Below are 21,918 nucleotides of genomic sequence, written 5' to 3'. Positions count from 1 at the left end.
GTTCGGAATAAGTAGGTAATCGACAACATAGTTAATAAATTCTAGAAGGTAAACATTGGAATTAAGAAGCCTATAAATAGGCTCCAGGTGGATAAAACTCCACCTTCTGCTTCATTTGTTATAAATAATCGAGGATACTACAGAACTTACCAAATATTTTCAACACTTAATAAATTACGTTTCCATTGAATTTAAATTTATTCAACTTTGTACGTTCTATAGAATATTTCGGAGAAATTTATCGGAGCACTGAATGAGATACATTAATTAAATTTAAATTTATTTTTTCGAGCAGAGGATCAACGAGCTTCGGGAACCGTTAACGATGTTCGTGGAAAAAAAAAAAGAAGTAAAGATTGTCTCGAAGGAACGAACCTGGATTTTAAATGTCAGGTAAGAGCGACGTATTTAGCTCGTCGAGCAGATTAAATCTTTCGGATAAGTATCTCGAAAGTATTTTTCACTCATATATAAATAAATGATTATGGAAAAGCGTTGTGAGTTTCCCTTTTCTCGGGATGTATAGTTGGTGGGAGTTCGAGTGAAGATGTGGGGATCAAGCGGTACGACGTCTCTGACCCACTGACATTCTCCTCAGTTTCTTGCAAGACACAACCGTTGGTAATTCGTGACTGAAAGTTTCGATGTCGGTAATCAGGACTATCGGTCGAATACATTTAAAGAAAAAAGGATACGTCCACTATTGCTGGATCACGGATCTGTCGTGTATCGTTTTAACATGCGTCTAAACCGTGGCTTTTTGACCAGTGTCGCTGTTTGCTCGACGGTTCTCTTCGTTGTTTTGAGATCGAAATCGTCGACAGAGTTTGCGAGCCATTCAGAGGACGATATAGAGAAGCGTTATGCGAAGGAACAGGTAATCGATAATAGCCATAGATGAATTGTATCCAATAATCATTTGATACAAATTTCTTGTTATCTTGTTGTTTGAATTACTTCGTATTGAGTAGATACTAAATTTGACATTCGGTTGGTCTTCGAGGTAAGTTTTCTTGGCGCGGTATGTAAAAAGAAAAAAAAGAAACGTCAGTTGTCGAATGATAATTCGTATTGTCGACATTTCGACCAATTTGTGAAAGTATGTTTTAGAAAATATGATGTGTAAATTTCAAAAAAATAAGCAATATAAATATAATAATTTTTGAGAAGATGATTATGATAAGAGATACGAATAAGACATTTTTTTCTCGGTAGAGGATTGTAAACATAACTGGTCGTAACGTTTTTAACGAAATTCTTATAGGGAGATTACTTTCCATTACGTCAAACATTTCTAACGATTTAATTTATTCTTAATACATTTTGGGTAGAATTTTTTTCGAACATTGCACTGGTCGAGTTCGGAACGCGCTCGATGCAGTGAAAGTGCGTCAGCTGAGATGTAATTGCTGGAAAGTGATATTTCTCGTTTGCGATTTAGAAATGAGTTCACCAGGAAGTCGGGCGCGACAACTAAATAATTAAAAAATTAAAGTGACTCGATAAGGGAACCATTTTTGCTCTGTTATGTATGATTGATAACAGTGGTAAGATCAATAACCTCATTGAACTTTGCAGATCAATACTTACGCTTTCTATCAGAGATTAAATTGAATCTTGTAGCGTTTTTCTTTTAATTAAGATTAGAATTATTACCACGAACAAGGTCTAATTATGAGACTAGGGCTAAGAAGATTCACCTCGATGTAAATGGTTGCAATATTTTTAATTTAATTTTTCGTCAAGTAAAATTTACATAACTGATAGATAAGGATATAACGTACAAGAGGAGTGTAATAATTCTTTAATGAAAATCTTTTTGCACCAAAAATTTACCAAATTCACCCACACTTTTAAATTAAAGAGCTTTCACGTTACAAATAATGCTATTAACGACCCTACACTTCCATACAATTTAGCCAGGTCCATGTGTCGGATTAAATTTAACGAATTTTAGTAACGATAACGAAATCATGATTAATGCGATTTACTACGCAGACGTATCGATACGTTACGCCCTCGCTTGCGGAACTGGGCTCTCGTAGGAGTGTGGCAGAAATGAACAGACACATCTTGATGTTAACGCGTGTACCGGAAGCTGGGGCCGAACTGTTGGTTCTAATTTTGCAGCGTCTACAGGGCTACAATGCTTTCAAACATATACGTTTGCCACCTGGCGATCATGGACTATTGACAACATTGCAAGAGGTATAAACTAATCACACAAACGAATAGCTACACAATTATCTGAACAAATTTCGGAAGAACTTTCTTTTCCTCTCTATGTATAAATGAAGTCAGAAAGACGACATTGTTTAGAAAAGACTAGCTTTTGCAAGGTTATTCCGAAAAACGAAAATCGAGCTGTTTTCGCCACTAGAAAGAAGATTTCTTTGGTGCGTGTTAATTAATCTTCAAACACGTAAATTCTGTATATCAGGTTGTCCCAAAAGTTTCTTTCGTTATTTATACTCAATTATTTTGTGTGGAAGTGTTTATATAAATAGACAATCTAATTTCTTAGATGTTGATGTTGTAACAGTAATGGAGCAAAATGAATCGTACACGATTCAATAATGTAACATTAGACATAAAATATTGCGTATCTATTACTTATTAATAAAACGAAAGAAACTTTTCAGACAACCTAATACATTCAACGGTGTAAAGAGTTACTTTGAATTGTCCGAAATTGCATAGAATTTAATTACGAAACCACATTTATGTCGCCATGTACGGATTACCGCGTTGCGGTTAGATGACTCATGGGAGAATTCTTTGGATTATTGACCATGATAGTAATGGATACTCGTCGAATAATCGCGATGCCGTAATATATCTAAGCGTCGATCGAATTCCGAACGATAAAGGTAGAAGCATGAATCAGCTCCTGATTCATTGATCGTATAAATCTCGGCGAAATTTAATCACTCTGTGGCCGTTGCACTTTACGTTCACGTCAGAGTCGGTTTTCGGTGTTGCAATCGAAGTTGTACCACTTTCGTCTGCCCGGCTAAAGCGACAGAGCCGAGAATTCCTATTTGGAGCACATTCAGGTAGCGAGGAGCAGACGTGGTTCACGTAGTTCGACGAGAAAAGCAATAAATATTGAATGATCCAATGTATTTGGAGTACGGTAATCAATCATCCTGGCACCTCGTATCGAGACCTTCTATTCTCGGTTATTTCGTTAGTTCGCTATTTTTATAAAATTTTTAAACGGATTCCGTCCAATCAATACAACGCAACGCGAAACTTGCAGGCATACGAACGAGGATAGAATTTGTCAATGTTTCAATTATTTCATTAGAATCGTCCTCGCTATTTGTTAATAATATAATTGTATTTGTAGAAGTATATACATTGCCAACTAATTGAAACGAATAATGTGCAATCAGGAAACATCGTGACAATTATACTTAATATAAAATTCTTTTTATAAAGAATCCGAGTGGTGTTAATTTATAAGTTTTACACTTAGCGACATTAGTAGGCAGTGACATTAATAAATTACATGCTTATTTACGAAGGTGGTAGCTTCCGTCTTTATTTTTGTGCGTGGAAACATTTCTGTTCATAAATTCGTAGCGTTGGGAATTCCATTAGAATTTATTTAAGAAGAACATGGATGGCATTCTTTCGCAGGAACTATTAGTGGAAGAAATGACTAATATCATAAGGCAGGAAGCGATTCCTTTAAGTTTCGACGGAAACGTTAGGTTTTTAAATTTTTCGAAATTTGGACGACAAGCTCCAACGTTTATATCTTTGGTGAGAAATCCCATCGGTGCTCAAAACTTACAGAGGTAAAAGACGTCACGTTACTTTATATGCACGTATGCAAAACGAAATATTAATATTGTTATGCTAATTAATTATTATCAGTGTATGTCAGAAATCCATGAAATCCGCAGTCCGTTTATAAGAATTTTGTTAAGCGAGATACATATTGGCGTTTAATAGAAAACTAGACCCTCTTACAGATATCACGAACAAGGAAAAACGGTGCTTGAAAGTAGAGCCGTACCTATATTTTGCGGACAAGACCCTCGATGCACGTGAGTACCTAGGTGTACACACGCAATGGCGAGAATTACGTAAATAGAGAAAACGGTTATATAATGTTTAATTTGATACTATTATAACTTGATAGCGCGGCCTCACTACACATGATAAAAATAATTAGTTCGAAAGCGTAGATTACGAGGAATGAATCGTTATTTAACTGGTTCCTTGAATTTCTATATTTATAATAAATTGCAAACGTGACATGTGTAATATAGTATATTGAAGAATAAATCCAAAAACAAAGGATGTATTGATAATACACATTTAATGTGTCGAATGCAAATATGTATTTATATTAATTACAGTAACTATTATGCACATTTACGAGAGTAAATATCCTAAAAAGAGAGAAGTAAAAATTGATAAAAATTAGCGAACTAATGAATTATGCAAACAAGTAGAACCATAATGCGTGCCAATATCGTCACCTGAAGATAGAAATAACGATTTTCCTATTTATAAACTCGTCACTGCAAATAACATTTTTATTTTTATTTTGTATCCTTTCTATATCGTTGCCCTGGAATTTATAGAGAGATAAATAACAAATGGGCATTGCAGCGGGCTAAAGCAAATATTGTCGAATGGTACCCAGTTGTTGGTATTTTAGATTGCATGGAGCAATCCATAAACCTATTGGAACATAAATTTCCATACTTTTTTCGCGGTGCAAGGCAAATTTATAGAAAAATTCGTAAGTAAACATAAAAAAAAAAAAGAGAGAAATATATTTCAGATATATTTGTACAAGAAGTACAGTTTTGATACTCTGATTACTATTACTTAGGACCCAAGAAATACCTTTCCGATACTTCGATTACATTAGATCCACGAGAACGGGAGATATTGTTCAGACACTTCGAGGATGAAATAGAATTATATCAGTGGCTAAAATTTCGACTATTCAACGAAACATCCTACGACGTTGTGGAAAACTAACGCCTACGAAGAAAAAGTTGCCGTGGCCCACTGGTATCTAGTTTAAAATTGCACCAAAGATAATTATATTAAACATATTGTGGCGATATTCTATTAACAACGAGTGAAAGGTTGTTTTATACTGATTGTACTGAATCGATTCGATTAAAAAACATTTTTCAAGAAGAAAATGTAAGTAATGTTTGTTCCCCTCTCCTGTTTTGATTATAGATTCCAGCGTTTTTAAATAATAAATGGGATATATAATGAATCCAGAGGAATATATTATAGCAGCACTATAATTGTTAATAATTATCCTTCGTTATTCATTATGTTCATTGCAAACATATATTTCCATGTAGGACATATAAACTATGATGAACTAATTTTTCATATATATTCACAATTTTTACTTTCTTCTGAAAATTCATATAAATCTACTTCGTAGTAATTACGACAATTCAACTTTTAATTGTTGATTTGCACACAAATAATTTACCGACATTAAGTTTTTTAAATAAATAAAAAAATAACGGAAAATATGGCGTCATCTCTCGGCGAATCGTGAAATCGTTTCCACTTTGTGCCGCTAGGTGACACCACATTTCTCGGTATTTTTATTTATTTAAAAAACCGGATATCAGTAATTTATTAGTGTACAAATCAACAATTAGATGTTGAGTTATGATAATTATCATGTAAAATTACATTTATATGCAGGGAAAAGCAGAGAACTTATGTTTTGAATAATTTCATGTCACTTGCGGCATCTAGCGGCGTGAGGTGGAAACTATTTCACGACAAACTTGGGCAGTTCGTCAGAGATGGCACCATATTTTTCGGTATTTTTTTATTTATTTAAAAAACATAATATCAATCAATTGTTAGTGTAGAAATGTAGAACATGTAGAAAAAAATGAAATTATAACGAAAGGTGCAGGACTGAATTTATTATTCCTTTTTAAGTAAATGTATTTATAGAATAAATATGGAGAACATACAAAGAAACATTCAAGAACACGAGTTACCGTCTCATCTTTTTCGCATTCCCCATTCTTGTCACTGGTTGCTCGGAGTAATAGAAGCATAACATTGTATCGTGAAGCCGCTATTATTTATTTACACCTAGCAACTTTGAAGCATAACTTTTCCGTATTCCGAATCGTTGTGTAACATAAAACAAATGCCACGATTCCTCCTAACGATAATTACCAACGTTGATACGATAGAAGACTGCGAAAAATGATTCGAGTCACGCGAAGGAAGGACCTTTTTGTTGTTTCCATCGTATAACGAAACATGTAAAAATATTTACTCCTGTATTAAGCGTTCGCTATAAAAATGTTATTATCGTCATCGACAGTAGCGCGTATCGTTTGGAAACAATGTAAAAAGAAAAACAAATCATGGGATATTTTTAAGCGATTCCGGAGGTTTCACACGCATGTCGCGCGTGCAACAAAACATGAGGATCATGTTGATGTACAAATGAACGAGCAACAACATGAGCAACGCGTGTCATCACTTTTTCTTCGCGTCTTTTAGTCCAGCACCGGCGTTAAACTTAAAGAAGATGATGTCTCCATCTTCGACCACGTAATTGCGTCCTTGCTGTCTATATTTTCCAGCAGCCTGTCACCAAAATAAAAGAAGACAAAAGTAACACTCGTATACAAAAGTCAGTATCGTATGTAAATAGTGCTACGACTCTCACTTTGACCGCAGCCTCTGACCCTTCGTTCTTAAAGTCATCGTACTTCATTACTTCAGCCATAATGAATCCCTTTTCAAAGTCCGTATGAATCTTTCCTGCGGCTTGGGGCGCTTTCGTACCTTTCTGAATGATCAAAGACACGATGAAATAAACACGGAAATAAAATCTACGAAGATGTTCGTTTATATTCACCTGAATCGTCCACGCTTTGACTTCGTCGTGGCCCGCCGTGAAGAAGTATTGCAACTGCAGCGCTTTGTATCCTTGAATGATAATCTTGTCAAGGGCGCTGAAAGTGATTCGGAAAACGAAACAGGGTGTTACTTATAATCACGATTGAATCACAAGCGTAGCGTGAAACCACTAATCACGAACGGAAAATTGGATAAGTGGGACGGATTATATTGCGCGGGTGAGAGCCGAAGAACGAGAAGTTATTAGAGCTTGCACGACTGTACGAATAACATACCCCGTTGCGATACAAAAGTAAACCGATCGCCCGATTCTTCGGTACGGTGTATTAGAAAACAAAAAATGGACTCGTAAGTCGAAGAAGGGGTGGTCGGGAACCGGGACTGTGGAATATGATTGTCTCGAGCCGAATATCGTCTAATGACAGGGTACAAGAAGGGAGGCCATCCCGTTCCGTGGGCCCTGGCGGACTTCGAGACTTCAGAGAATACACATAAAGCTGAACGACTTAATACCGCAATTTTATCACTCTGACTCTGTCCGAGACCTACTTCGGCGCCTAAGTTATCTGCGGTCAGGAAATAAAATCGCGGTATCTAGAAATCTTTCGTTTGTCCCCTGTGATTACCGGGTGAACCACTCTTATACGATCATTTCGAGGGATCGAGGGAGTTTGCCGAAGAATTTCGATCTCTACCCACCGACGTGAGATTATGGTCGTCATTGGTGATCATGATTTAATATTTGCTTCGTCGCGATTCGATCGATCCTGGTGGACGAAAGTATCGAAGAAATATTTATAGGGTTGTCTTTTGCTGGAGTTTTGTTAGCTTTCTTCATCGATGAGTGATAGAAAAGAATTCATAGCTTACCGTCTATTGGAAAGATATTCTGTTACCTCATTTTATAACTATGTGACATGTAAAAGAAAGGAAAGAAAAGCCCCGGAAGCGGAGGCGCCATGCGTCTTGCGCTCTCTTTTTCTCTCTGGCGGTAACGTTTTTGTTTGCGTGAGTAGGTTAAGGTAAATTAAGGTAGTATAAGCTTTAGTTTTTAAGATATGTAAAATTGGCAAGAGATGCAACGGAAGGGGCCCGGCGAACCTCGAGGAGAAGCTGAATAAAGTATACATACATACATACATACATACAACTATGTGACATGTAAATAAACCAGTGTTAACAACGCTATTTTAACAATAAAGGGTCATTTCAAATTTTCGTCTTATGTCGAAACATCCCCATTATATGTTCCATTACCAGTAAGAACGACTACTGTACATCGATTACGATTAAGTGAAATCGAACAATTTTTGTTACGTAAACTAATGACGACGGATTTCGTCGTCGATAAAAATATTTGAAATATAGGGAGCGTGCTGTACAACGCATGAATCGGTCTTATTCGTGTATGACCCAGTAGCCAACTGAACCGGTTAGTCCTCGTTCCACTCATCCCCTAGCTATACCGGTGTGTGCCCGGGAGGGCAGGTGGAGTTTTTATGCAATTTTACAAGAATTTGAATAGCCGTCCGTAAAAATATAATGCGCCACGCCAAATGATGCCGCAGTTTTTATTAGTCGTCCTACATGAGAGCGGGTCGAGTCTAGACGCTTCGACTGAACCCTCCATTATTATTACCGTTAGTAGATAACTCGGTGCATAGTTAAATGTGGGAACCCCGGCTCTCGTTTGGTTGGCGTCACGAATTTTTAGAACGATCGTTTCCTTTCCACGCAACCTTTCGCGGTTAGTGTTTTATAATTGGTCACGGATACGACTCGGGCGTTGCAAATTACGTCAGAAAAAAATTATTACATTACAATGTCTAAATAGGTCAAGGTAAATTCATTTCTGGACGAGATGTTATCGAGCACGGCCAATTTTAGAAGAACTTCTTACTTTTCAGGTATATGAAGGTATATGAAGGTATATGAAGGTATATTAGGTATATTAGGTAGGCTTTGGATAGACAGATACGAGCACAGACGTGTAGAATTGATGATGAAAAAGAAAACTAAATAGAAAAAGTATTATAAGAAAGAACGATTAAAAAGCATGCGTGCAAAAGCTTAAGAGTCGGGTACACATTTTTAATGGTTTTATACAGATAAAGATTATAAAGCTATTATAATCGGGAAGGTAATTTTAATTTAATTATTTTATCATCGAACGATGTCTAAATTATAGACAGGTTTACGCACCTAGTAGCTTTCTGTTCTTCCAAATATTTCGCCCGTTCGGCCTCGTTCATGTCGACAAGCTTGTTTTCGAAAGCACCACTGAAAGGGATTAATACAGCTCCAGGATCGTTCTTATCGACCCATTCCTTTATTTTGATCAGCCTGGATACCATACCATAATATACGATTAGAATTCTAATGTCAAGCAACGCTGAGAATTCTGAATAGATTATATCAAGCGATACATTTAAACAGAGAGAATTAAAGTACTTTTCAAGATTAACGTTGAGCACGCAATAAATTGCACTTGTTCATGCACTTGTGTACATACCACTTGTTCTTTTTACGTATATAATCCTTTTCCGAGAGATTGACCAAATAAATAACTGGTTTCGACGTGAGGAATAGATATTTATTAAGAACTTCGATCTGCAACAGTACGGTCACGTTTTCAGCTGATTTATAAATTTCGAATCGAAGGTACGAATGCGGTGAAACTTACATCGGTGGCACTCCAGTCGGCGAACCTGATGTGCCTTTTCTCGTCCACCATTACGCCCTTTACTTTCAGCAGCGTGTCCTAATCAGAAAGATGTTTCCAAGGTTTGTCCAGAAACTTTTATGGTAGACAATGAGATTTCGTTCTTTTTCAAACATTCTCGCTCAATGCAAATTTACTTTTACTACCAATCGGAAGAAACCAACGTTCCGTTTAGTATTTAACCGCACGAATACGCGCCACCGGGTGGAATGATTCCGTGATCGAACTGTGATTAGAGGACTGGCACACTCTCGCGAAACGTCGCTCCATTAGTTTGGCTGAGAGGACGAAGAGGTAACTTGGAGCTCTCGTAAAGTTTTAGCAAATTGCAAAGTCTAGAACGAGGGAGAGATCGAAAATTGGCGTGGGCCAATCCACGGAAAGAGGGTAATTCGATTGATTCGTTCTAGGAAACAGTGTGCCGCGATGGGGCTCGCTCTTAATTTCCTCGGTTAGTCCAAGCTTGGTAATATACTCGCGTTTACAACGGTTTCCTTCTGGTCTCGGAGCAAATAGTACGAGGGAACTAGAGTGACTTTTAAGGAAACGAGCCACTTAACACGATTCAATAATCGTTGATACAGGCTTGTTAAACGATATCGAGTCTCTGCCAGAAATACATTCTACAGTATTTTCAGATTCCATGCGAATCATTTTTACGTTTAACCCATTCGCTGCCAACTACGAGACGTCTCGCAGTTCAAATTAATTGCAGTTAATCGAGGGATATGTTTTTAGCATTTTGAGTCACGAATTAGTGCAAAAGAAGATCGTAAATTTTATTTTAAACAACAAATTTAATATCACTTTTTATTATCGAAATAATAATAGATTACACGTCTCTATTAAATCTCGGCGTCCAACGTAGAATATCTGTTTTATTAGAAATAAAAACAAAATCCTAAAATCCCTCTCCAGAAATTCTTTTTAATTTCAAGTCTGTACAAAAAATCAGATTTGATCTGTGCACTGCGATATTTAAATAGAACGATCGTTCATCTAGGTTATTATTTTTGAAAAAATTACTTACGTATTCAGGCTTCAGTTTCTTGTCGTTTCCGCGAACAACGAGCTTTTCCAATTTCTCGAGATGACCATTGAGGAACTCGATGTCTTTCAGTCGCAGTTCCTCGCTGATGATCTCGAGATCCCTCACGGGATTCACGTCCCCCTCGATGTGGGTGACGTCGTCGTCGTCGAACGCCCCTGCAATCAGATGGTTGAAAACACTGGATTAACCGTATTTAAGGATTCGTTCGATGGGAATCGGCGGTGTTCCGGGAAAACGGTTAACAAAAGCCATAACGTGCTCCCCTGATGCTCGTAAACCGAGCGTGCGTGTTGCAAAGATAAGTTCGCATCCATAATTGCGCGTGCAGTACACGGAAGAAGTAAACACGGTGACAAACTAATCTCTCGATCTCATCGACAGGCGCATTACCCTCCCCCTTAACGTAATTGATTTTATCAGCCGTCGTTTGTCCTGAACAATAACGCCGTCGTTTATACTTACTCACGATAAACGACTGTTCGCTGAAGATTGGCAGAATGTTATTCGAATAAAAACAATGTGCAGCACTTTATTCGCAGTCGTTTCGTTGGAACAGTTATTTTGATGATATATGAACAGAAAGGCTTGCAAGTATACAAAAAAACAAATTGGGGGTTCGACTTTGATCACTTGCCTTTAATAATGACTAGTAAAGTAACGAAAAGTGAATATGTACTCAAAGTAACTAATCACTGAAATATAAATGACAAGGATAAAGGATCATTGGTATTTCATGAGCAATCATAGGAACTCATCATGAAAAGTAACACGTGGAAAACATGTACCTGATTGATCTAGTTTCATTTGTTTGAATTTTATTAAATATTTTATTATTAATGTGTAATTTATGTATTTCGTTGTAACTATGGTGCCCTTAAATTATCAACGAGTTCCTTTCGAACAATTTTTATAAATCTTGATATACAAGGGCTTTGAGGGTCGCTAAATCTAAATCTGAATTCAGAACTTAGAAACTCAAAATGGCGGATTCAATATGGCGGACCAAAATGGGATTTGATTCTATTTGAACGAAACTTGGTACGCAAGAATTTTTGTGTCCGTTGACTCCAAATCTAAACTTGGAATTTAGGAACTCAAAATGGCGGATCCAATATGGCGGACCAAAATGGGATTTGATTCTATTTGAACGAAACTTGGTGCGCACGAATTTTTGTGTCCGTTGACTCCAAATCTAAACTTGGAATTTAGGAACTCGAAATGGCGGATCCAATATGGCGGACCAAAATGGGATTTGATTCGATTTGAACGAAACTTGGTGCGCAAGAATTTTTGTGTCCGTTGACTCCAAATCTAAACTCGGAATTTAGAAATTCAAAATGGCGGATCAAGGAAGGCGAAATGAAGTGCGAAAAACGAATGGAAAATCAATAGCACAGAATCCCGCGCGTTAAAAGTGACTTTTCCATTCCTTTTCCAGTTACAGGTGTAACTTTTTGTAAAAAACTTCCGAGTAAGTGCGTATGGAAATAACTTACGACAAAGATGGAAAATGCCATCGCAGGCGTTGATGTGCGATAAGAAACTGTTTCCCAAGCCCTGTCCCTCGGCGGCGCCTTTGACCAGTCCAGCGATGTCCACCACGTTCAAGAAAGCTGGAACTTTGCTGAAAGCAGTCGCGAAAGATGTCCCGCGTTACAATCGTCGACTTGGCCCGCGAATGAAAAACTCGTTTAGGCGCGTAATCCTGGCATTCACGGTGGCATGCACGCGTCTGGAATTGAAACGAGGGTGTCGCAGTGACAACGAGCTGTATTTAAATGCTAATACGAGTAGCCTCATTAAACAATTAGCCTTTGAAGAGTGGCGCGTTGGTGAAATGAACAAGAAGAAGGGGGATGCCGCGTTAGGTGGCTTTCATTAGGGATTGTTGAATCATCCGACACGTGCCAGTAGTCGGACCGTGCAATGTCGCTGCCAAGAGTGTTCCAGAGCTTTGGATCGTGGGAGGCCAGAACTAAGAGAGACCCTCTTTGATCTACCACCGTTTCGCATTTTAATCTCTCCAAATTAACGGAATTGTCAACCAGCACGTGTCGCAAAGCAAACTAAACTTCTACCCAGGCTTCCATTTTATAATTATTACTCGTTTCTTTCTTTACACGGTTCTCCACGGTCCATCGATTACCGTTTGTTTACTTTTATACGCTGCGCTGTCTGTTTACACGTTCCCAACAGTTTTCAATCCGTACTGTTTCCGAGCTTGGTATGCTTCAGCTCCCCATCTCCAAGGAATTAATGAATTTAGTTCGGTATCCGTGTCGTTTCCTTTTGTTACTCGCTCTGCCTGTTCAATATACGTTCCGCTATAGCGTTCGAAGGATGTTTTTCAGTCTATGGAACGTATACCCTCCCCTGACTTTGCTGCTTTGTACATTCAATCTCTTCGTGTCAACGAGCGAGCACGATGACGCGCGACACGGTAAACACGGCTTTCATCGATAGTTGCTCGGGCTGATGTACACCGCAGCACGTATAGCGGTTTCCACGTGTTTCAATGAAGCAGCAATTGTCACACCTGATCAACCACGGACACGCGTGCGGCACTTCGATGGACTTCTACGGTTTAACACGTTGACACAATGGCTAGAAAGAGTACTCGTACGCCTAGTTGTTTCGCGATAACTTTGCACAAACAAGCGATACACGAACATAATCTACATTAATTGACCCGTCACTGCACCGATCGATTAACTCCATTTTTTGAAAAATCTTAAATTTAAGTGTCAAAGCGCTCGGTACAATCGTAACTTTTTATATCTATAGAAACTTTCCTGAAAATGGAACAACTTCTTTCGATATTTATTTGTATTTATATTACAAAGGGAATCTTAAAAAAAAAAACAATGTACATTATTTCATCGCATTTCACAACTTTTTGTTTTATGAAGTCGATCGATTTGTGCAACGAACGGCTCAATTAATAGTCCTTCCTGTACTGTAGTCATAATTATGTAGTTCGAAATTGTTAGTAATACGTAATAAAAAAAAAATAATAAGAGTAGTACAAGAATTTGGGAGAGAAAAATCAATATGAACGTAAACGTTAGAAAATAAAGTTGCCGATACAGGAACAGACGATGCGAAAATAAACGAGATGAGATGAAATACTGTCTTAAAGGGACATTGTAAAGCAAGTAAAGAAAAGGGATATGTAAAGTCGGTCGACGTTTTAACATGGACTTCGTGTCGCGTAGACGAGATCAATCTGCATTGCAGATCACGTGCCGTTTTCCTCCCTGCTCTGTCCCTAGCACGCGAAAATAAAAGCGAAGAAGTATGGAAATGCCAATGGTTATTCTGACTCGTTTCCCATCGCGAGGGTGCGTTTCCACGTAGACACGTTGCTTTCTTTCGATAATACGGTAACGCGTTCAATGGTGGCTTATTTTACGTTACGATGAAACGATATTTACTCACCTAGCCGGCTTGAAATACTCGCACAAATAATCGTATCTCGCGTCGGGCACGGGTACTCGACGTGCTGGAAAATAAAAAGAAGAGTTAGACTTCTGGAGAGGAAAATCTTGCAGTTAAATTTTCATACGAACGATACTTGTTATTTACAGTCTAAGTACGTGGTAACGCGTAATAACATATTTGAACTATTCATTATGAAAGTGAAATAAATTCATTTTCCTTTCTATCGAGACGTAAAAGGAGTGATCAAAGTTTTCATAGTAGCGAAATAGTAGTTTTGCTAACCATATATTTTTTTTTTCTTAAATTACACAGAATAGTATAGCTTACACTTCCATAACTCATACAATATGGGTATTGATAATACAGTGTTTTTTTTAAAGATTGGTCATCCTGTCTCTATGAACCATTCAAGCGGTGACGTAATCGGAGAAAAAATATTTTGTTCACTCTAATAGTTACAGGAAATTGTTTAAATAAGACTATCCCTTGTGCAATTTCATTAATGATAGTAGAAATTATTTTTGTAATAAGTTTTTCTTTACAAATAGAGAATCTGACGAACTGTACTTGATGGAAGTTTGATCGAATCGACATACTTTTTAACTTATACCGCTTTGATAATAAATGACGAATTTATTAATTAAGGATTCGTTTATTATATTAAAATACAATTAATCATATACACTATTAAGCAGCAAACTACACGAATTCAATTCTACAATTCTTCTTCAATTGAATGCAGCATGAAGCTATTATCAGTTTTGCTGAGGTCACGAGTAATCAGACTAGGAAGTATACTACTACCACTGTTTCCATCACTTCTTCACGATTCAGTACAAAATGCTACATGTATCGAAGATAATCATCATTTTCGTGTTCGTTTGAAGTCGCAAATGCTATCCTTGATACGAGCTCTATCACAACGTGAATTCTAAACATTATTAGGCAGCAAACAATCTAAATTCAATCATCGACTTCCACTTCACTCGGGTCAACGAACATCTGCGTCGGCGATGTTCGACGAAACGTGAGAAAGACTGACGGACGCTTGTACACATGAGTCAACATGGACAAGTGTCTACTTATTCTATTTGCATCCATATGATCGTCGTCATCTTGATATTCGGGACCACTTACGAAGGGGTTCAGCTTCTTCTTCATGGTACGTGTTGCCACTTTAAAAATCTTGTCGAGACCGAAGATTCGATAGCTGACTTTGTCGTAGATCTTCGTTTCTTTCATGGCGCAGGAAACGTTTCGAGTCTTCAAGTACACGCCAATAAAAATCGCAGCGGTGGCGGAGGACGACAAACCCGGGAGCTTCGGGCGAATCACGCTGACCTGGTTCACGGCTTCGACGATCACCTTGGCGACCGTTTGCTCCAAGAAACCGAGGTTTGGTAAATCCTTGATGTCGATCGGCGCCAGTGTTTGCAAGAATTTAATGTCGACGTTTGAGTATTTCTCGGAGCTGGTCAGGAATCTGTCGCGACACTCCTCCGTGCAAAACAGGTACACCTCGTCTTTGTACAGAACACCTATGCTCGACTTTCCGCGTACGAGTCTGCGACTCGGTAGATTGTCCGCGTAGGTGACCAAGCAGAAACCGTCGACTCTTAATCGCTTAGCCCAACACGGGTGTTCCACGTCGACCTCCTCCGTCAAAACTCGAGGACGATCTTCGGGCAGACGCGCGGTATTTATCGGTGGTAGGTGCTTCTCTGGATTTTTAACGAAGTCGTCCATGTGCCGCGGGCAGATCCAGTAGAAATGTTCCCTGAATTGAACCATTCCTCGGTGATTCGGCGGAGGTCCAGACGTCTTCATGATATTCTCGTGAAACAGACACAGAGGACAGTACGATTCGAATCGACTCTGTCGCTGCTTGAATTCGTACGGCGAAACGTTCATAAACGTTAAACTGTGAGGCTTGTCGTAATCGCTCTCGCGAAAATACGATCTGATTTTCGCGTATCTGGAGCACACTTCTCGATCGGCTCGCGTCCACACGTGCCACGTGCTCCTGGTGGCGTCGATTTCGATCACGTTCTGAGCGAATTTCCCCAGCCAATCGCGATAATTGCCCTGCCCGACGTTCCAACTCTCGTAACGATGCGCCAAGAATCCGTCGGAGAAATTCAAAGGCTTCTTCGTCTCGTCGGCTTCCCGAGATAGGCACTCTAAACAAAACGCCAGATTTGCTCTCAGGTCGAGCACGACCATCGGTTGAACGCCAAGAAACGTAAGTGCCTCGTACTCTTTGCGATTAACAGGAAAACCGTCCAGCACGAGGCCCTGAGAGGTCGAACAAGGATCGACGGAATACATTTCAACGGCACGCTGTAGGGATTCTTCAGGGGCTAGGTGGCCAGCTCGGAGGACGGACTCCTTTGATTCCGTCGACTCCGTCCAAGGAAAATGTTTCAGAACGTGGCGCAGAGCGGCTCCTCGAGTAACCATCTTTATTCCGTACTTGGTCGCAAATCGACGCGCGAGAGTCGTTTTTCCACATTTCGGCGGACCTATAATCGAAAGCCGAAAAGGAACGACAGGTGCACAGGAATCCTGTTCGACGTACGAGAGCGGATTCTTCAAGAACGCCGAACGAGCATCTTTACCGCCGAGAAAATAAATGAATCCTCGATGTATCACCGGATAGATCTCCTGTCGAGCTTCCAGTGGCAGAAACATCTGCAGAGGAATCGCATTTTCGCGCAACTGCACGGGACACCAACGGCCGAAAGAGCTTTGGAGATAGTAGCCGCAGTCGAGGAGCATTTCTGCTGTCTCCAAGTCAGCCGTGTACGTTTTCTCGAGAACGGAAACATCCCGTTTAGCGTAAGGAGTGAGAATTCTCATGATCTGTAAAATAATTTCTTTGATATCGCGTTCTCCGTCGATTACCACGTAAGGTATCGATTCGTTCTCCAGCGCGGTCCGTGTAGCGACCATCATTTCGGCATCGACTTCGTACATTTTCTCAAACTCTTCCTCGATCCTGTGCCTCGCCGTCTCGAAATCTTCCCAATCGGTGAAGAGCACAGGTTCAGGATTCTCTCGTCGCCACTGTTCGTCGAGTTCCAGCCGCTTGCTCTCTATTATCTCCGGATCGATGCCAAAGGACAGATCGGATGAGTTCGACGAATCATCATCTTCGTACGAATATAAAAATCGTTCGCCCTCTCCCATATGTAATTCCTCGATCGTCTCCCGCAGCATCTTCTGCATCCATACTCCCGCGTCACTTTCGTAATCACTCAATGCCACCGTGTAACGTAAATACTCGACGCGTTTCTTCTCTTCCGTCACATCCTGCCAGAGCTTGAGTAATTCCGGTATCATCCTCTCGCGCGCCTTGGCTCTACCGCACTGGAGTTCTATTATCATCTCGGGTATCGCGTAATGTTTGATCGCAGTCTCCACGTCCTGCGGGCAACTCGGGAATCGGTCCAACACGACGCCATGGAGGTTGTAGTGTTCCTCGAAAAATGCTAATAAACATTCGCGTAGCATTCTCTTAGGAAGAATCCCTCCTTCTTTCCAGTAGCGTCGAACGAAGGTCTGCACCGTAGCCCCGTCGGTGCTGTATCTCCGATCGTCTAGATCTTCGGGCAGTTCCACCTCCTCCGTGAGATCATTGGGTGAAACAAGAACACCTCTACGGGAAAGTGGGAACATTTGTCGGTCTTTGGTATACGTAGCGAAATTGTCGAAGTAATCCACGTGGACCAAGCCGTATTCTCGAGAAATCGCGTCAGCCACGGTGCTCTTGCCGCATCCCGTTGGACCAATGATGCTGATACGAAGAGGTGGAATGGTAGACAATGGCTTCCGAAAGGGAAGAGAGAACACCTGCGGACTGCGGACGAATTCCTCGAGAGCCGTAGCGCTGGAGAGGAGATAAATTCTGTTCATGAAAATTGCGCTGAAATCTTCTTTGCCCTTCCAGAAGACGTTGTATCGTAGCAGCGCTACTGGACAGTAATTATTAGTGTCGCCAAAGGGCCGATTATCATCCTTAAACTCCAATTCCGTTGCTCGTCCTTCGCCCTCCGCTTCGTCCTCTTCGCCTACAATTTCCGTAGTATCAGCCATGGCCATGTACTCCGCAAGGTCTTTCTCCCGTTCCTTCTCCTCGTCGCTCATAATTCTCGCTTTATCCGCGTAACGAGCTTCAATATTCTCGATGACGTACTCGGAGACGTTATCGATTTTACCGACGTTACAAGTGATCAGACTTTTACAGGACTTCGCTATCGTTTCCTTCGCATCTTCCCAGTCTAGTTCAAATTGTCGAACGTGTCGAAGGTAGTCCGCCAGCCCTCGAGTCTCTTCCTCTTCCTCTTCCTCTTCGTTTTTATTTGTGGTACCTTCCGAATAATCCATATATTCCCCTTCCATCTCATCGCGCGATTCCTGTTTGACTTTGTGAATGCTGTTCCATTTGGATATCAAGTATTCGTACGGTTCCTCGTCGAATAAGAGAATCGCATCTTCGAACACGATTTTCTGGTCTTCAACGATAGTTCTCCACCTTTGGAGGTCAGGATACATGCCATCCACGACGTAACCTCCGTCTCTCCATACATCGATATCTATCTCTTCCTTCGGTATATCTTGGATCTTTTTAATAATTACCCTCGTGTCCTCTTCGACGTCCGTGTAAGTCGAAAAATCGGAGAAACTGTACGAATCCGTCTCTTTCGAGTCCACCATCGTACCTCTGAAGACTCGCGCCAGCTTTTTGCATAGATCCGACTTTCCAGAGTATTTGGGTCCGAACACCGCCATTTTGCAGGTTGGCCGAGGAGCAAAGGGCAACAGGAAGGTTCTCGGATTCTCCAGAAACAATTCCATAGTTTCTTCCGAAGACAGGAAGAACATTTTGTTCATAAATTTGACGGCGTACTTGGACACCCCCTCCACGGTCTTCCCTCTGGCTAATTCCACCGGACAGAGGAAGTTCCAGGACGAAAGCCTCCAAGGATACATGGGCGACACAGTTTCTCTGTTCATCAAATACTGGAACGCTTCCTCGTTCGATTTGCTCTCGAATTCGTTCACAGGGATCGTTGGTGGCGATTCGTCGTCGAATTTTACCGCGGCAGGATCCATCGATCTCTTCGGAAGGATCATTCGTGGAACTGGCAGCAGGCGCAAACGCGAAACCGTGATTTGAAACATACGCGATACAGGAACACGGCCATCCACGCGTATCACGTTTTCTGGCTTATGCAACAGAGTCCATTTCTCGATGGCGGGCATCGCGAAACGTTTGTACAATTTGCATTGGGCCTCGACGTTCGATTTTCCGTCGCAGGGTCGCTTCAGCAAATACTTCCTCCGGTGATCGTCCAACGTTTCCTCCTCCCTCGCAAATTTTCGATGAAATTCCAAGGAAACGTTCGCGTCGTTTCCGGTTTTATCGTCGGAGAACATAGTTTCCATACTTTTTCCCTTCCCAAGAAAGCTCGTGTCCACTACGCGACCCGTCGCTGCGTCTGTGCGAAGATGTTCACGCTTTCTGGCAACGTCCGCATCCGGGCACGTTGCGTAGATAACGATCGACGGTTTTATAGGCCACGTGGTAAATATTTCTTCGACCTGATTATAAATAAAACCCTCGTAATTGGGTCTAACCGCGCACGCGTTATCCTTGAATTCTCGATCGGAAGAAATCGCAGACCGTTGGCATTGTTCGAGATCACCAGGCGTGGAGCATATTCTCTCGAACGACGATCCGTGGAGCTTCGCGTAATTCAGAGCGAGATTTTCGTCGTCTTCGTTCGAGTTGCGGTCGTAAGAGGAATAATCGAGCGTCTCGTTCGGAATCAGCGGCAAACCTTCCACGACGTAACCTCTGTGAAGCACGTCTCTCTTACCGATTCTGTTTTCCACTAAGCTCATGATAACGTCCGGACCTAAGCGTTCGCCTGATCTTAAAATGTCTACGATGGTTTTACCTCTTTCAGTCCCTTGCTCGATCTCCTGGTTTACGAGGTGCACTGGACTAATCAAAACGCAGTTCCAAGCGTCGGCGATCATGGCTGCGAGTTCGGCGAGGTTTAAACCAGGCTTTCCGAACACGGCGAAACACGTTGGTTTAGTTTGGAGGTATTTCTGAGTCGCCTCGGTCTCGCGATAGGGATCGCGAGTCGCGTAGGGTTGCTTGGAAGGCTCGTAATGAGGTTGAACGTTTCCGTACTTTCTCGATTGGCACTTGCCGGTGAATCTGGTGAATGGATTCGCATCTTCGTTGAAAGCATAGTAGGAGTTCGCTTTCGGATAGACACAGTCGTGAGGTTTTGGCCACGGTGGAACGTACTCCTGGCGAGGATATCCTTTGATAAAATGTAAGAAACTTTTCTTTGTGATAAACGACGCGTTTACGTAGAACTCTTCATCTCTACGGCCGTCGAGCTTCTCGGGACTCGAGATTCCGTCGCACATCGCTGAATATGTTACCGTGTTTAACGTATTCTCTTTTTAAAAAGGGCATTTTGAGGTTGGCTGCAACCCGTCAAGATATGGACAGGTTGTAAATCTATAGTTGCAAACAATTGACACGAAAGCTAACGATAGGTTAACTCTCTATGAGCCAAATTATTGTTACTTTGACATTTCAGATCGATGCCAACCGTCGTTAATATCGTTATTAGTCGAGCCGTTCGTTGTACAAATCGATTAACTCCATAAAATAAGAAGTTGAGAAATACGATGAAATAATATGTTTTTTTTTTTTAAATTCCCTTTATAATATAAATTCAAATAAATATTGTAGAATGCATAAATACAGATGTAGCTTTGTAAAATTAATAAGAAAAAATAGCCAAAAAATAATCGTCAGTAATGTTACAATTTTATTATTTGACGAAGTATCGATATATTATATTAGATATATATATTAATTGTACTTAAAAAGTTCTAGATATACAAAACTAATGCATTGCCGATTACAACAACAAAAATTGGTAATGGACGACCGTTCCATTACCCATTTTTTTGTTCGTAATGTGCCATTTTTCTGATAATGCATTACGAAAGTATCGCAATATTTGCGTAACTCTGGTCTCACGTAGACTGCGGATAATCATGCGAATTCATGTGTTCACAAATATAGAAAAAGGAGTGTAAATACTTATTTTCATTGGGATCGATGGTGCAGAATGGGAAATTCTCAGCAGCTGCCTGGCTTTTGGTGAGAACATTGAAGAAAGTTGATTTCCCTACGTTCGGTATGCCTACTATACCAACTTTTAAATTGGTACCCACGCGGCCGATAAGTGGTTTCCTTTCGGGCTCTTCAACTTTTTTTGGCGCCATTCTAGGGAAGAATACAGACATCCATTATTATCGTGTCTACGCTAATCAGATTCTATTTGTGCGTCGCTGTTTTCAAGATGGTGAAAGGAAAATCTTGGAGCTGGGCTATCATTTTAACGCAGCGGACACTACGGATATTACAATCTTTACAAAATGGACAATATTTACCCTGAAACGCGAGCAAAGTATCGTTCATTAAAAATTGATACATAATACGAGAACTGTTCTTATTTATTTCTTATTATCTTTTTGTCGCGAAATGTACTCCGTGGCTTGTCAAACCAGAGAATGATCACGTGATGACTATGGATATCTTTATTATTCGATTCGTTGAAGCATGTACAGACGGTACACGGTAATTTGCCGTGGAATCAGATTCGCTGCACTAGAATAACGTTCGACGCACCGGTGTCTCATTACTCGTGAATTACTCATCAAAGGGTTAAGTTTTCCGTGTCCGTGACTTTGTGACATCTTACTACTATGC

At 40.4% G+C, this 21,918-nt stretch overlaps 2 protein-coding genes across 3 annotated transcripts in view; one reads left to right on the top strand and one right to left on the bottom strand.

Moving 5' to 3' along the window:
* The first annotated feature begins 587 nt into the window (after positions 1 to 587).
* LOC128885702 (uronyl 2-sulfotransferase-like) lies at positions 588 to 5,849 on the top strand. Of its 2 annotated transcripts, none has more exons than XM_054139898.1 (6): positions 588 to 877; positions 1,999 to 2,208; positions 3,646 to 3,806; positions 3,972 to 4,058; positions 4,602 to 4,762; positions 4,856 to 5,849. In XM_054139898.1, the coding sequence occupies exons 1-6, from the start codon at positions 740 to 742 to the stop codon at positions 5,005 to 5,007; spliced, it is 909 nt and encodes a 302-aa protein (XP_053995873.1). In that variant the 5' UTR covers positions 588 to 739; the 3' UTR covers positions 5,008 to 5,849. The 2 variants fall into 2 exon arrangements, with proteins under 2 accessions (XP_053995873.1, XP_053995883.1); XM_054139908.1 differs by having other exon boundaries at positions 589 to 877; positions 3,984 to 4,058; positions 4,856 to 5,846.
* A 66-nt stretch (positions 5,850 to 5,915) lies between these two features.
* LOC128885577 (obg-like ATPase 1) overlaps positions 5,916 to 21,918 on the bottom strand; it is an 18,071-nt gene continuing 2,068 nt past the window's right edge. The window contains exons 2-11 of the mRNA XM_054139678.1: positions 21,251 to 21,432; positions 14,106 to 14,166; positions 12,164 to 12,291; positions 10,647 to 10,822; positions 9,578 to 9,655; positions 9,407 to 9,504; positions 9,097 to 9,237; positions 6,893 to 6,989; positions 6,701 to 6,823; positions 5,916 to 6,618 (exon numbers count right to left, since the gene is read on the bottom strand). Of these exons, the coding sequence (XP_053995653.1) occupies positions 6,508 to 6,618; positions 6,701 to 6,823; positions 6,893 to 6,989; positions 9,097 to 9,237; positions 9,407 to 9,504; positions 9,578 to 9,655; positions 10,647 to 10,822; positions 12,164 to 12,291; positions 14,106 to 14,166; positions 21,251 to 21,431 (1,194 nt within the window). The 5' untranslated portion in view covers position 21,432 and the 3' untranslated portion in view covers positions 5,916 to 6,507. The remainder of the gene's footprint in view (positions 6,619 to 6,700; positions 6,824 to 6,892; positions 6,990 to 9,096; positions 9,238 to 9,406; positions 9,505 to 9,577; positions 9,656 to 10,646; positions 10,823 to 12,163; positions 12,292 to 14,105; positions 14,167 to 21,250; positions 21,433 to 21,918) is intronic.

The sequence above is a fragment of the Hylaeus anthracinus genome, unplaced genomic scaffold (assembly GCF_026225885.1).
Source record: "Hylaeus anthracinus isolate JK02 unplaced genomic scaffold, UHH_iyHylAnth1.0_haploid 0, whole genome shotgun sequence".
NCBI classification, from domain to species: Eukaryota; Metazoa; Arthropoda; class Insecta; order Hymenoptera; family Colletidae; genus Hylaeus; species Hylaeus anthracinus.
This window is presented reverse-complemented; position numbering and strand designations above follow the sequence as displayed.

Bases quoted from the DNA above. Each gene is read 5' to 3' on its own strand.
- LOC128885702 (XM_054139898.1), top strand. From the start codon at position 740: ATGCGTCTAAACCGTGGCTTTTTGACCAGTGTCGCTGTTTGCTCGACG. The intron at 3,807-3,971 runs GTAAAAGACGTC...ATAGAAAACTAG, and splicing joins GGTGCTCAAAACTTACAGAG to ACCCTCTTACAGATATCACG. The intron at 4,059-4,601 runs GTGAGTACCTAG...TGGAATTTATAG, and splicing joins GGACAAGACCCTCGATGCAC to AGAGATAAATAACAAATGGG.